The sequence below is a fragment of the Dermochelys coriacea genome, chromosome 3 (assembly GCF_009764565.3).
Source record: "Dermochelys coriacea isolate rDerCor1 chromosome 3, rDerCor1.pri.v4, whole genome shotgun sequence".
NCBI classification, from domain to species: domain Eukaryota; kingdom Metazoa; phylum Chordata; order Testudines; family Dermochelyidae; genus Dermochelys; species Dermochelys coriacea.
In genome coordinates this window covers 153,427,005-153,441,641 of record NC_050070.1, presented here as the reverse complement: position 1 = coordinate 153,441,641, position 14,637 = coordinate 153,427,005, and the positions used below count along the sequence as shown (strand labels likewise).

Below are 14,637 nucleotides of genomic sequence, written 5' to 3'. Positions count from 1 at the left end.
CACTGCCAAATCCACTGCCGTCACCCACAGCTCTGTTCGTTTCGCTCGCTCACACACACATGTACGTCCCTTCTCTGACTCTGCATCATCTTCACCACCTACTTCAAACACCATGTCCCCCTACTCAAAGTTCTGCCAGCTCAGAACCCTCTGCTTCTCATCCCTGTTGCCCAAAAATCTCCTGTTCAGACCCTGCACTCCAGTGTTATCGGTTCTTATGATATTTGGTGAGTTCCTTAAAGTCTCAGTTCCTGGAGTCACAAGATAATGTGAGACTCTCAACTTTCGTTTAAAAAGACAAAGTAAGTTTCTAGCCCTTCCAGCTGCCGAGAAAAGCTTGAAAGCATGATCCCTGATGGTTCAAAGACCAGAAGGGAGATAAGAACCACCTCAATTTTTTTTCATTTTTAGAATCTCATGTTCTTAGGTCAATCTTGTGATTTTTATGGAGTCTGACTCATGATTTTTGAATGCTTGTGGTTGGGAGTTTTGGCACTCTGCCAGTTCCACCTCTCCTCTCATCCTTTAGGTCCATTTGTGTACTTCTGGGCCTTTTCACCTCCTGTCCCTTACATCTGGAATGTCCTTGATCTTCCACAGAGCCTCCATTTCCTTCAAATCCTTTCAAATTCCCTCCCTTTCTCAAAACCCTCCAACAATAATTCTCTAGATCCCTTTAAAAACCGTAGCAATAAATACATGATCATACGAAAAGGACTAATGCAACAAACCTTATCCCCCAAACAACTCTATAACCTGTTCTGTGTGATGCATCCTCCCTCCTCATTCATGTTACCCACACCTGCTCCCGCCATGGCCTTTCTTGCCAGGATCAGTATAGACTGTCAGCTCTTCAGGGCAGGGACCTTGTACCTATGGGCTATATACAAACACTCAAGCAGGTTTGGAATGGGGAAGTGTACTGAAGGTGAAGATGAGAAGTTTGAATTTGATGCAGAAGAAGCAAACCAAGCCAGTGAAGGGATTGGAGGAGAGAGTGAATTTTGGGGTATGTCAGTGTCAGCCTTTGTGGCACCTCTTGTTCACTTAATGCAGTGAGGGTACCATGTGCCACTGGATCCCAGAGCCCTAGGATGCAGTGCTGTCTCAGGTTGGGGGGCACTTACCCAGGGCTTCCTTTACACTTTCTATTCACAAAGGTAAGCGGTGTTATGCATGAGTTTCAGTGAGACATTTTAAACATAAGATGGATGCAGTGAAAGTGCCCCTCGTCCATTCTCCCCACTCACATCTCAGGCATCAGGGAAGAGCTGCAAATGTACATCAAAATAAATCCCTTCTGTCCTCCCCTGCTCCCCTCCCAGTGCTCATTGACACAGTGTAATGCCCCAAAGGCAGATGTATGAAGCAGGCTGCAGGAAGAGGACAGTCAGAGATGGTATTTATGGCTTTGCCAAAGACAGCCCTGTGGGACTGTTAAAGGCCAGCTCAGATCTGTGGAATCATGGAATTCCTGGCAGCTCTGGAACACTGTGCCAAGTAAGGTTTCAGAGTAGCAGCCATGTTAGTCTGTATCCACAAAAAGAAAAGGAGGACTTGTGGCACCTTAGAGACTAACAAATTTATTAGAGCATAAGCTTTCATGAGCTACAGCTCACTTCATTGGATGCATGCAGTGGGGAAAAAAAAAAAAAGTAAGTGCTCTTTCGTGCTTGTCCGTGCATATGTGACTGTTTTCCTGGGGCTTCCCAGCAGATAATGGAGTTCCCCAATGAGCGGAAGTATTCCAGTTAGAGCTGGAACTTGTTTTGTCAAAAAAATAAAATAAAAATTTGGCCAAAAGGCTGATTCGGGTCAACTGAAACATAAGACCATATGAATGGCTATACTGGGTCAGATGGTCCATCTAGCTCAGTATCCTGTCTTCCGACAGTGGCCGGTGCCAGATGGTCGAGGGGGAATGAACAGAACAGGGCAATTTATCAAGTTATCCATCTCCTATTGTCCAGTCCTAGCTTCTGACAGTCAGAGGATTGGGGCACCCAGAGCATGAGGTTACGTCCTGACCATCTTGGCAAATAGGTTTGTCTTTTGCTATTTCTCTTCAAATTCTTTTTTTGCCTAAGTGTACGTTTATACTGACTTCTTTTTATTTTCCTCAGTAGGATTTGATTTCCAATTTTTAAAAGATGTCTTTTTGTCTCTAACTGCCTCTTTTACTCTGTTTGGCCATAGTGTCTTTTTTTGTTTGGTCCTCTTGTTGTTCAAGCATGGAATTTCTATCCACAGATATTCTATGGTACTGTTTGACTCACTTAGATTTTTACTGTATTTGACTCTATGCTTTCTTTCACATATAGTGCTGCTTGCCACCAGCATTACCTACTTTGTCATTCCTATATGCTTTGTACCCTGGAATTACTGTTTCCCATTGATTATCATCATTCCACCAAGTTTCTGTGATGCCTGTTAGATCAATATGCTCATTTAATACCAGGTATTCTAGTTCCCCCATCTTAGTTTAGACTTCTGGCATTTGTATACAAGCACTTATAGAATTTGTCAATATTTAGTTGTCCGCCTTCATGTAATGTAACTGAATGGGACTCTTTTGTTTGACTGTTTCTCTTCAGCTCCTATTGTACTTTATTAACTTCTATCCTCTCCTCCTTATTAGGATATAGAGTATCCCCTTTAATAAATCCTCCCCTAAGGCATGTCTGTCCAAACCATGTGCTCCCCACAACTGTCAGCTTTCCCTGAGTTTAAAAAATCCAGTACAATCTTCTTAATTATACATGTCAGCAGTCTGCCACTAGGGTCCAGTCACTTCACTGCCTTTGTTCCCCACCAATTCCTATACAAGGCAATAATCACAACTTTCCGCCTTTGGCAAACACTTTGAGATCTACATGCTAACTGCTGCTCCTGTGCTGCAGACTTGGCACAGGTGGACATGTGGTGAAAAGCCACACAGAAAGCTTGAAAAAATGGTGGGATTGACACTGGGACCAAATTTCAAAGGCGCAAAGGAGAGTTAGGCATCCAACTCCCCTAGGCTTTCAGTGGCAGTTGGACAATTAACTGCCCTTTGAGCCTTTGAAAATCGGCCCCATTGTCTGTAAGGAGGCATCCAGGCTAGATTGAGCACACTGATAACTTGTTAGGAGCCTGAGAGCTTCAGCTAGACTACATGAAACAGCCAGCTGCAGTGCCCGTCACCTTCACTGTGGAGGTGCCACTACCCTGACTGAGCTGGAGTGTGACAAGATGGTTTGTGCATTGAAGATAAGGGAATTGCATAGCAATGCTCCTGGGACCACACTTCAGCCTCCCCTTGTCAAAGAGCTCTCAGTACTTGTGCATTTCTGAGGTCAGTGAGGGAAGGGCACTCAGGAAAGTTAAGCGGGATGAACTGAAAATGTGAATTTAAAATAGATCAATCAGATCACATTAAACCCCTGTGGGACACTCTCACTTTGAAATGAAGTGGCCTTAGACCACTTCAGTTTAATTCAGGGAATGAAGTGAGTTAAGCTAAAGCCACTTCTGAATGAGAGCTTCCCCATGGGTTAAATCAATGAGCTTTAATATAGGCACTTTAACAGCACACCTTCAGTTCATTCCATTTAGCTTTCCTGAGTATCACTGTGTAATGCATGCCTTAAGTGAGATGACAGCATCAGGTTTGGGTGGCACAAAGTCCCTGTCTAGATTCCAGTTAGGTCTGTTTTTGGAGCTAGTACAACCCCCATGTAGATGCACTGCTCTGGTGTAAGGCAGAGCTTGCACTTGTGCAACCTGCTTACTGGGGTGAGTCCCAGGTTGCACTGGTGCAGTGTGCACCATAGAACTACATGGCTGTGTTTACACTGATACTATGATGTACTATAATTTGCCTAGTATAGCCAAGCCCAAAGGGGAAGGTGGGTCTGATCTCTGTGAACACTGAGATAGGTTCAGCCTCCTCTCGGGTTTTGTTTCCCAGAGTGATCCTAACAATAGGGTCCTTTCTTCCTACCTTTGCCAGCTTTTCTTGTCCACGCAGCACTAAGGCTGTGGAAAACTTTAGTGCTGGAATGAGAAATCGGGGAGGAAAAGGAAGAGCTGCCCAAGCCAATACTCAACCTTTGTTCATTTTAAACAGAGGATAGGAGAGGAAACTCATAGCTGGCTGGTTATATAGATATGCGTTGGGTCAGCATGACTCCTGTTTGAGTTTCAGCTTTCCTGGATAAATACCTCCCAGTTCTGTCCCCTCAGGACCAAAGGAACTTGAAAATGCCCTGGGTCTAATGTCTAGGACAGAATCTGGAAACAGTCAGAATCCCACAGGAATGCAACACACCCAGGGAATAGACCCAACCATAGAAACACTACATATGTTCTCTCGTAGGTAGCCTACCCTGCCCAAACTATCCAGCACCCTCTTTTGTCATGTGCCTGGACCTCTTTAACTTCTTACTCCCTTTGTTCTGTACAGAGCTACAACTTGTGCAGGGGACTCTGTGGACAATTACATTTTTAAAAAAAATCTCTGTTAAAAGAACATTAAGGTTGCAAAGTCAAGCACCCAAACATTAGGAAATGCTGGTGCAACCTTAATGCAGCACTCATGGGCATATGCATTGTTATAGTCATTAATTAGATGATCACGTACTCCTTTTTTTTTTTTCTCCAAGACCCCTGCCTCCTGCAAGGGACAGAACTTTAGAGCTAGCCCTTTGAAGAGCTGTTCTTCGCTTGAAATATCAGAAGGTGTTAAGTGCTGTGTATATTAAAAGCCAGTCCTGACAAGTGATTCAGGGTCAATAGAGCAAAGTCCTGGATATGGACTTGGGTTGCTAACCCAGGCTGAAGCAGTTGGCAGCACATCTTCACTACTGCTGTTACCTGCACATGCTAGATTAAAGCAAGCATGGTTGTGCTTACCTGTGCTACGTTCACATCTTCATTTGCTGCATAGACCTGTCCTCAGACCAAAAACTATTCCCTAGACGGGCATGTCCTCCAGATACTAAAGATCAGAGGTGGGGGGGAATATTGGTTCTTTTGCAGGGGGATAAAGACTTTCAATGCACTTTTGAAAATGGGATATAGGTTCATCAGCCACTTGGGCACTATTGAAAATGTTACTCTATGCCACCCCATCACTTAACTTAAAGGCATCCTCTAATGAGAAACAAAAATCGCGTGTAATTTTTATTCCTCTTTTTTTTTTTATAATATATACAAAGCAAAAAGTGCACAATCCTAATTGTGTTTGTTTCTGAGTCACCCTTCAAAAGAAAAGGCCAACATTTATGTAGCATCTTAAAGACAAGCAATGTTTTATGGTCTAGATAGTCTTCTACTGGCTGTGTATCAGCAGTTGTCTAACAAATCCTATTCCCAATGCCACACTGACGTCAATAATACTCACTCCAGAACAAAGAAGTAAATATTCCTGTCAAATCCCTGGCTTGGGCAGTGGGTAAGGGGAGGAAATTCAGTGACTGGCAAATGGAAACAGGGAAAAAAAATTGGCAGGGAAAGACATTTTTTTTTCCCAGCCTCTGAGAGGATGTTACAAACAATGGGGAGTAATTAAAATTATACATGGGGGTGGGGGACTGGCATTGGCCCTTTAGAGCTGTGACCTCCCATTCCTAGTAGAAAATGGAAGTCTAGCTCTGTGCGGGAGGAGGCAGGCAGAGAGTGCATCAGAATTTACCCCTCTCTGTTCCTTTCCTGCCAGGCTATGGGAACCTGAGCCCCAGCACTGTGAGTGCTCAGATCTTCTGCATCTTCTTTGCCCTCTTTGGGATTCCTTTGAACCTCATCCTCCTGAACCGGATTGGGCAGCTGATGCTGTCTGGCGTTCAGCAGTGTACCAAGCGCCTGGGGGAGAAGTTGCACTGGCAGGTAAGCAGTCTGGCCATAAGCGTCTGATCCACACATTAAGGTGGAGGGGTTGTCTGCTTGATGGGGTGAATTACCCAATAAGGGAAGCCGTGATTACTCTACCTTAACCTTTGGTTTATAGGAGCCAAATCATCTGTACTGATATCACAAAGAGCTGTTAGTTAATTGATAGCTTTACTTACTGTTCTGATGAACAGCTTCCCCTATAGCAGGATGGACAAACTTTTTGGCCCGAGAGCCACATCTGGGTGGGGAAATTGCATGCAGGCCCATGAATGTAGGGCTGGGGCAGGGGGTTGGGGTGATGGAGGGAGTGCGGGATGTGGGAGGGGGTGCAATGTGCAGGAAGGGGCTCAGGGCAGAGGGTTGGGGTGCAGGGAGGGGGTTGGAGTGCGGGAGGAGGCTCAGGGCAGGGGGTTGGGGCTCAGGGCAGGGGGTTGAGGTGCAGGAGGGGTGTGGGATGTGGCGGGGGTTGGGGTGTGGGGTGCAGGAGGGGTTCGGGGTGTGGGCTCTGGCCTGACGCCACTTACCTGGAGCAACTCCAGAGTGGCAACGGCGCACAGCAGGGCTAAGGCAGGCTCCCTGCCTGCCCTGGCCCTGCACTGCTCCCAGAAGCAGCTGGCACCATGTCCCTGCAGCCCCTGGGACAAGGGTGGGCAGAGGGCTCTGTGCGCTGCCCTCGCCTGCAGGCACCGCCCCTCATAGCTCCCATTGGCCGGGAACTGGGAACTGCAGCCAATGGAAGCTTCGGGGGAGGTACCTGTAGGTGAGGGCAGCGCACAGAGTCCTCTGCCCTCCCCTAGGGGCCACAGGGACGTGGTGCCAGCCGCTTCCAGGAGCAGCGCAGGGCCAGGGCAGGCAGGGAACCTGCCTTAACCCCACTGTACCATGGGGCTGGCAATCCCACAGGACAGATCCGAAGCCCACCCCTGCCCTATAACAATAAAAATGCCAGATTGTGGGTGCAGTTCACATTGCCTGAACATTTGATCTGCTTGTCATTAGCCTTAGTCAGAATTACACTCCAGAATTACTAGGGAGCATTTGTGGATTAAAAGTGAAAACGGCTCTGAATTTAGTGCTCACAAAAGTGAGGTACTGGCTTGAGTCAGACACTATGCACACCGGTAAAATGTAGGTCTTCCCTCCACAGCTGTGCTATTGTATCTCAGTCCTGATCTGCAGAAACCTTGCTATTCCAGACCTGGGCTGATTCTTTCCCCACCTTCCTCTTTTGATCTGCCAATACACCCCATTCCTGACCTGTAGCACCCCCTGCTGTACCTCTTTTCAGCCTCTGTTCTGTAGAGATTGCCCATCATGCTGAAATGAGCCAATATCTATGGTTCAGTGATGTGCACTAATATATGAATGAACTGAGATTCCCACCTTCATTTTATTTAAGCTGGGGTATGTGCTGAACATTTTATTTATTTCACTTATGTTGCCTGTGTATGTCTCATTCAGAATTTAGCTAATAGCACCTTTCCATTAAGCATGTGCAATTCCAAATACAGTCTGATTCTCTCTGTCACAAGAGAGTTCCCTCCATTGTTTCTCTGTTTTTGTTATTTACTAGCTAGTCTCAAAGGAGCCATTCCTCCCTGACATACAGGTACTGTTCATCCTATTGAATTCCTGACATGGAACTCGGAAATATACATTGCATACCCAGACACTTTTAAATATACAACATGTATTTTCTTGGAGGTGAGAGAGAATTTCTGTCAGAGGCACATGCTACTAACACATTTCAACTTTAGGCTGTTCTGTACGCCCCTGAAAACTGACTGATAACAGAAGTGCTGGTACTGCCTTCTCTACAGGAAAGGTTTTCCATTGGTGATCAAGGGACATCTGGTGATACACAGCAAGCTTGTTTATCCTGGGTTGTCACTCCATGTCTTCAGCTGCAATAAAAGAAGCTTGTAATACATTAAATACTTCCCTAATTCTAATTTCCCATAATAGTAATGGGATGTAATAGTGGTAGTTGCCACAGAGATGTTGAGTGAAATCCTGATCCCACTGAAGACAATGGGGGGGGGGTTGATATCAGTAGATACCCATGTGTCTGATCACAAATGGGATGGGAGGTGGTCCACATGACTGTGACCATGAAGGGAGGTGTCCACAAGCTAATCTCTTTATTAACAACTGGTCTCCAAGGGGAGAATGTTTGCAGCTCCTTGCTCTGTAGCACTGTGAATGGTGTCATTGTCATCCTGTAAATAAAAGGAGAAAAATGCCCTAAGAGGTTCGAACTGAGACTAATGGGCAAAGGGCTTGTGATGTCCCTTTGCACAGGGTGAACTTTGCCTGGCCTGGACAAGACAAAAACCTTTGGTTCTGGCCCAGCCAACTCTACTCATGCCATTGGATTCAGTGCCTGAGCTAGATCATTAATCTTGACTTGACAGCACGTGTCAACTTCAGCAACAAGTGCTCAAGAAGTGCTGAGCCCTCTGTTTGCTGTCTCTCTAATCTTCCAGCCTTATATCTGGTGGGTTTTTCTTTTCTGTTTGACTAGGAGGCAGCAACCATATTGACAAGGACCTGTGCGCTGGTGACTGGCTTGTTGCTGTTCCTCCTGCTACCCCCATTTCTGTTCTCTGTGACAGAAGGCTGGACCTATGAAGAAGGATTCTACTATTCCTTCATTACCCTCAGCACAATAGGCTTTGGAGATTTATGAGATTACTATGTAAGTAGCTGGGATTTCATCACTCTCACCTAATGGAAGCCAATAAAAAGTGTGTGGCGTACTGGAGACTCATTTGGCAGTTTTAACCCTTTACTGATTCCCAGGACTGATGACAAATATACTGTGGTAGGTCGCTGAGTTGGCGGGGTCATAGAGGTGGAGATAGCCAGGTAATGCATGGTGACGCCTCTGTATGGCATGAAGTGGAAAGCAATCTCTTCAAGTCCTTCTGCATCAAACCACCCTGCGCCTGCATCTAACCACCCAGAACTAGTCAGAGCATTATAGCCTTCATTGTGAAGTCTGATATTAAAATGTGATGTATTGCGACGTAAAACCTTGACACCTAGAGCATTTTGTCTTGTCCTGATCCTACTCTACAAACAGATTGTCGCTACCTTCTCCTCTCTCAAATCCAAGAGAGACGCTTAGGTTTCGACTGTCAGGCAGCAGGGAAAGAGTGTTCTCAGCTTCCAAAACCCTTTGCCAGAGCCCAACCCTGACTGTGTTCATGTTGAAACACAGGACATGCCTTTTTGATAAAGCTTTTCCCATTGAAAACACAAGATACAGAAACTTGCACACCCCTGAAGGCCTGGGAAAGAAAAAGAGGAAAACACCTTTTGATAGACTCTTCCCACCCCCTTTCTTCATAACTCTTGTCTGGTGCTTAATTACCTTAGTGATGGGCACCTTAGACATAGATACAGGCAATCAGATTTTACTCCCCATCTTCTGCAGAGGGTTGACTGGTGAGGAGCTCTGTAAGCTGCCTTCCATAACCAGCCTAATACCATAGAAATATTGGGCTCAATACAGGAGTAAGTGGATAAAACTCTATGGCCTGTCTTATACAATAATGGTGCCTTCTGGCCTTAAAATCTATAACTGTACACTCCCGGTCAACCCTCCTGCTGTACAGATGCTGCAGCCTGGCTCACATCCTCTCCTCTGTCTAATTGGATCGTTTTAAGCACCTTACCCATCAGGTGAACTCCATGGAGAAAGCTTTCCCCTCCACAGGATCGAATGGTCCATCACATTGCCATTTTCACTACTTTTTGTAGAAGCCATTTTGCTAATGGCTGTTAAACCTGAGGATGAAGTTCTCACTGGTGAAAGGTCCCTGATTGACAGCCAAGGAGCCTGCAAGAGTCTCTGGCTGAAATTCACCTTTGTGCAGAAAGCTGGTGTGAAGCCTATGGGTCACTTAAACCCCATGCTTAAGTGGGATATAGGTGGTGCAAAGGTTTTGTGTTCATCTCTTTGTAGGGCTGAACTGCAGCCTTTATGCCCAGAAGGGGAAGAATGTAGGCAAAGTGGCAAGCTTGTTTATTACCAGAACTGGGCTATTTACAAACCAGTGGAGATTACTCAACATTAAATAAATAAGATTATAAAACCTGGCACCAGGTGAGAGCTGCCTGGCAACTTTGCTGTGCTGGTATGTTTTTTTTTAATTCTGCCATTTGTATCCTTTTCAGTAATGTTTGCCCAGCCCATGGGTTTTCCATGGTGAAAATGACGAACTTTTCCATTAAAAATGAATGCTAGGAACCAAGTGGCGATAAATAAAACATTAATGCAAGCACTTTATCTCCTGCTTGTGATTTTTATTTAATGTATATTTGTGTCACTGAGCAGATGCCTTTCCCAAACTGTTTTCTCAACAGAGTCCAAGCAGGAGGTAGAAACCAAACTCACCCCCTTTCTGGTGTTTGGCTTTATTATATTACCATAGCAGCTAGGAGCCCTTGACAAACAGATGGTATCTGCCCAAAGAGTTTACAATCTAAGTATGTTGCCTCTGGTTGATTTCTTGGGTAAAGTTCAGTTCAAACCTTCTCCCCAGGCTTGTCTGCTCCTAGGGTTTCTCCCAGAGGACTGCTCAGCCCTTACCTTAGATCCCCTCTCTCTCTGAGACTCACTCTCACCTCACTCATATGCCAGGTAGCTAAACGCGGCACCTATGAAGCCCCTTAGCCCTCTCCCAGCCAGGAACACCTATTAACAGGACAGGTTTCAGAGTAGCAGCCATTAGTCTGTATCCGCAAAAAGAAAAGGAGTACTTGTGGCACCTTAGAGACTAACAAATTTATTTGAGCATAAGCTTTCGTGAGCTCATTTCATCATCGGATGCATTCAGTGGAAAATACAGTGGGGAGATGGCCACTGTATTTTCCACTGAATGCATCCGATGAAGTGAGCTGTAGCTCACGAAAGCTTATGCTCAAATAAATTTGTTAGTCTCTAAGGTGCCATAAGTACTCCTTTTCTTTTAACTGGATAGGGTATTTCAAGCAAACACCATCCTGTGACAGTATTTTAGTGCTTAGCAAAAAAACAGAGGCAAATGGGATTACATAAATGTAACCACATCCATGGGCCTGTCAGCAATTTCATTTTGAAAGTGGATCTAATTTTGGTTTGTTTTTTCTTCTTTACGGGAATATTTACAATTCATTGTGAATTGTGGAGCTGTTGCTGACATGGCTATGAAACAGGTGTGTTTTACAGTGCCTGCCTGTCCACGAGATAGCTGGCATGTTCTTATTTTGTACAGGGAGCGGTACTATTCTGTGATATTTCAACCAGACTACACCAGCCAGCATGGAGAATTATAGCTGTCCCATATTTCTATCTAATCTATTTTATACTGCACCCGTCGCTGTAGTATCTGAACACCACTCTTGCTGTCACACGCGCTGACTTTTCACAGTGCCGGGAGGTGCTCGACCTCAGCTCTGTCCCAGGCCCCGTCCCCACTCCACCCCTTCCCCCAAGGGCCCACCCACACCCTGCCTCTTCCTGCCCCTGCTCCACTCCTGCCCTGTCCATTTTGCCCCCTCCCTCGAGCAGGGCATGTCCTCGCGCCTCCCTCTTCCCCCCCAGTCTCCTGCACACTGCAAAACAGCTGTTTGTGGTGGGCGGAAGGCGCTGATCCGTGGGGCTAGCCGGCGGGCAGGAGATGCTGGGGGGAGCTGATAGGGGGCTGCTGGTGGGTGCTCAGCACCCACCATTTTTTCCCCGTGGGTGCTCCAGCCCCAGTGCACCCATGGAGTCGGCGCTTATGCTTGCCATGCTGGAGAAATGTAAAGGGTCCATGGCTTTTCCCAGGATTGTTGATGAGCTGACACCAGCCATCCTCCTCAACCCAAGCCTCTGCTTTAGCTTTAGATATACAGTTTCTCTTGCGGCACTCTTGGCCCAATGTCTATAAATGTTTGGGGTATTTCTCTTCCAGGGATGAACCCAGACCTCACCTCCCTTCCTGGTACAAGAACCTGGTATCTGTGTGGATCCTTTTTGGGATGGCCTGGCTGGCCCTGGTCATTAACCTGTGCATCACCTTGCTAGAGAACTCTAGTGACCTCTGCCAGTGCAGCAAGAAGAAGAGCAAAGAGCTGGAGCAGGAGTTAATGGACGGCAACAAAAATAGCAGCCTAAGGCCTGATGATGTGGAGAGCTGCAGCAGCAAGGACACAAAACCTGAAGATTCACAAACTGAATGGCACGTACAGAGCTTGTCTGAGACAATGTGAACTTTGCAGAAGGAACATCTGATGGGCTAGTCCTCTTTGGTGTGCCCGGAGTTGTAGCACTGTTACGCTTAGAATGCTTGTTGTAGAGTTCAGCCAGACAGCAGAATTGAGATTGGGGAGACTGTGCTGTGAATCAAGTGATAGAAACAAAATGTTGCCTTTTCATATTTTGAGAGCTGGAAGGGAAAACCAAAAGCACTTTTTAGTGCCAGTGGCTTCAGGGCGTATTCCATCCCAATGATTACAAAGTCTACTTTTGATCTGGACACAGACTGGATTGTAAATAGTTTGATAAATGGGAAAATCTGAAAAAAAAAATTGTTGAGAGATTCTCATGGCATAAAGACCACAGTGGTCTGTGTGTTCCTATTAGCCTACTGGCATGTGCACTAGTATCTCCTGATGGATGGAATGCTAGAACTGCTCGTGTGGCATTCTGTCAAGCTCATGAGACTGATCAAGAGGTTTCCTATTGAAATAACTCCCCAGAAATCCTTTGTGCTGCTTTAAAAGAGCTTATGGATTCTAGTGCCTGGTACCCTTCGGATACACATTCCCAGTCTTCTCATTCAGTCTTTCCTGCAGTGCTACCAGCATCCGAAATCATTCATTCTGAAAATCTGGTCTTTTAGGTTAGGTTTGAGATTTTGGATGAGTCACCCACTTTCTGCATGGGACCCATGTTCAAGAAAAGCAACGGGCAGAAGAGAATGTGATGGATGCAAAAGCTAGTCTTTTGAGGTAGAGGGTTCAGCATTTAGAAATATAGACGGCCAGGAGCATGACTATACAGACACTTGAGTTGTTCAGTCTTCCAGCGTCAAAGATCCTGGAATGCTTCCAAAAAGGGGAAGCTATGCTATCAAGCGATTTTAAAAAAAAAATTAATCGTGATTAATCATGCGATTAAAAAAATTGATTGGGATTAACGCACTGTTAAACAGTAAATAGAATATTATTTATATAAATATTTTTGGATATTTTCCACATTTTGAAATATACTGATTTCAATTACAACACAGAATACAAAGTGTACGGTGCTCACTTTGTATTATTTTTATTATAAATACTTGAACTGTAAAAATAAAATAAAAAATAGTATTTTTCAATTCACCTAATACAAGTATTTTTGTTTATCATTTTTGCGGTGCAAATATTTGTAATAAAAATAATATAAAGTGAGCATCGTACACTTCGTATTCTGTGTTGTAATTGAAAGCAATATATTTGAAAATGTAGAAAACCATTCAAAATATTTAATACATTTCAATTGGTATTCTATTGTTTAACAGTGTGATTAAAACTGCGATTAATCGTGAGTAATTTTTTTTTACCGTGAGTAATTTTTTTGAGTTAATCGTGAGTTGACTGAGATTAATTGACAGCCCTAGTGGAAACCTGGACAAATTGCTAAGAATGACTACAAAAGAATAGTAGAAGTATGCAGGAACAAAATCAGGCTAAGGCACAAAATCAGATACACCTAGAAAGCAACATAAAAGGCTATAAGAAATGGTTCTGTAAATACATTGAAGAAGCAAGAGACAGATGAAGGAAAGTGTAGGTTCACTGCTTAGCATGGAAGGAGAACTAATAATGAATGTCAGCAATAAAGCTGGGGTATTTAATGCCTATTTTGCTTCAATCTTCACTAAAAAGCTTAATTATCACCAAATGGTTAACACACTATTAACAAGGGAGAAGGAACACAAGTTAGAATAGGGAAAGAACAGGTTAAAGAATATTTAGATAAGTTAGATGTATTCAGGTCAGGAATACCTGATGAAATTCACCCTAGGGTACTTAAGGAAATCCCTGATGCAATCTTGGAACCGTTATTATCCTTGAGAACTCCTGGAGGACAGGTGAGGTCCCAGAGGACTGGAGAAGGGAAACATAGTACCTATCTTTATAAAGGGGAACAAAGAGGATGTGAGGAACTCTAGACTAGTCAGCCTAACTTTGATACCTTGAAAGATACTGGAACAAATTAAACAATCAATTTGTAAACACTTAGAGAATATTAGAAGAATAAGTAATAGCCAACATGGATTTGTTAAGAACAAATCATGCCAAACCAACCTAATTTCCTTCTTCGGCCAGGTTACGGCCTAGTGGATGTGGTGGAAGCTGTAGATATGATATATCTTGATACACTCCCACATGAAAATCTCATAAGCAAACTAGGGAAATGTGGTCTAGATGAAATTACTATAAATTGGGTCCAAAACTGGATGACAGACTGCATTCAAAGAGTGCTATCAAACTGAACTAACATATCTAGTTAGGCTCTCAGGGGTCTATACTGGGTCTGGTGTTAGTCAACCTTTTCATTAATGACTTGGATAATGGAATGGAGTGTCTGCTTATAAAATCTTTGGGTGACACAAAGTTGGGAGGGGTTGCAAGCACTTTGGAGGACAGAATTAGAATTCAAAATGACCTTGACAAATTGGAGAATTGGTCTGAAATCAACAAGATGAAATTCAATACAAACAAATGCAAAGTACTACACTTAAGAATGAA

General features: G+C 44.4%; 1 protein-coding gene across 2 annotated transcripts in view; it reads left to right on the top strand.

The window, feature by feature from the left end:
- The window catches only part of KCNK17 (potassium two pore domain channel subfamily K member 17), a 40,659-nt gene extending 27,565 nt beyond the window's left edge, over positions 1 to 13,094 (top strand). For both annotated transcript variants that reach the window (XM_043511612.1, XM_043511613.1), the window contains exons 3-5: positions 5,699 to 5,865; positions 8,396 to 8,564; positions 11,813 to 13,094. In XM_043511612.1, the coding sequence (XP_043367547.1) occupies positions 5,699 to 5,865; positions 8,396 to 8,560 (332 nt within the window). In that variant the 3' untranslated portion in view covers positions 8,561 to 8,564; positions 11,813 to 13,094. The remainder of the gene's footprint in view (positions 1 to 5,698; positions 5,866 to 8,395; positions 8,565 to 11,812) is intronic.
- The last annotated feature ends 1,543 nt before the right edge of the window (positions 13,095 to 14,637 follow it).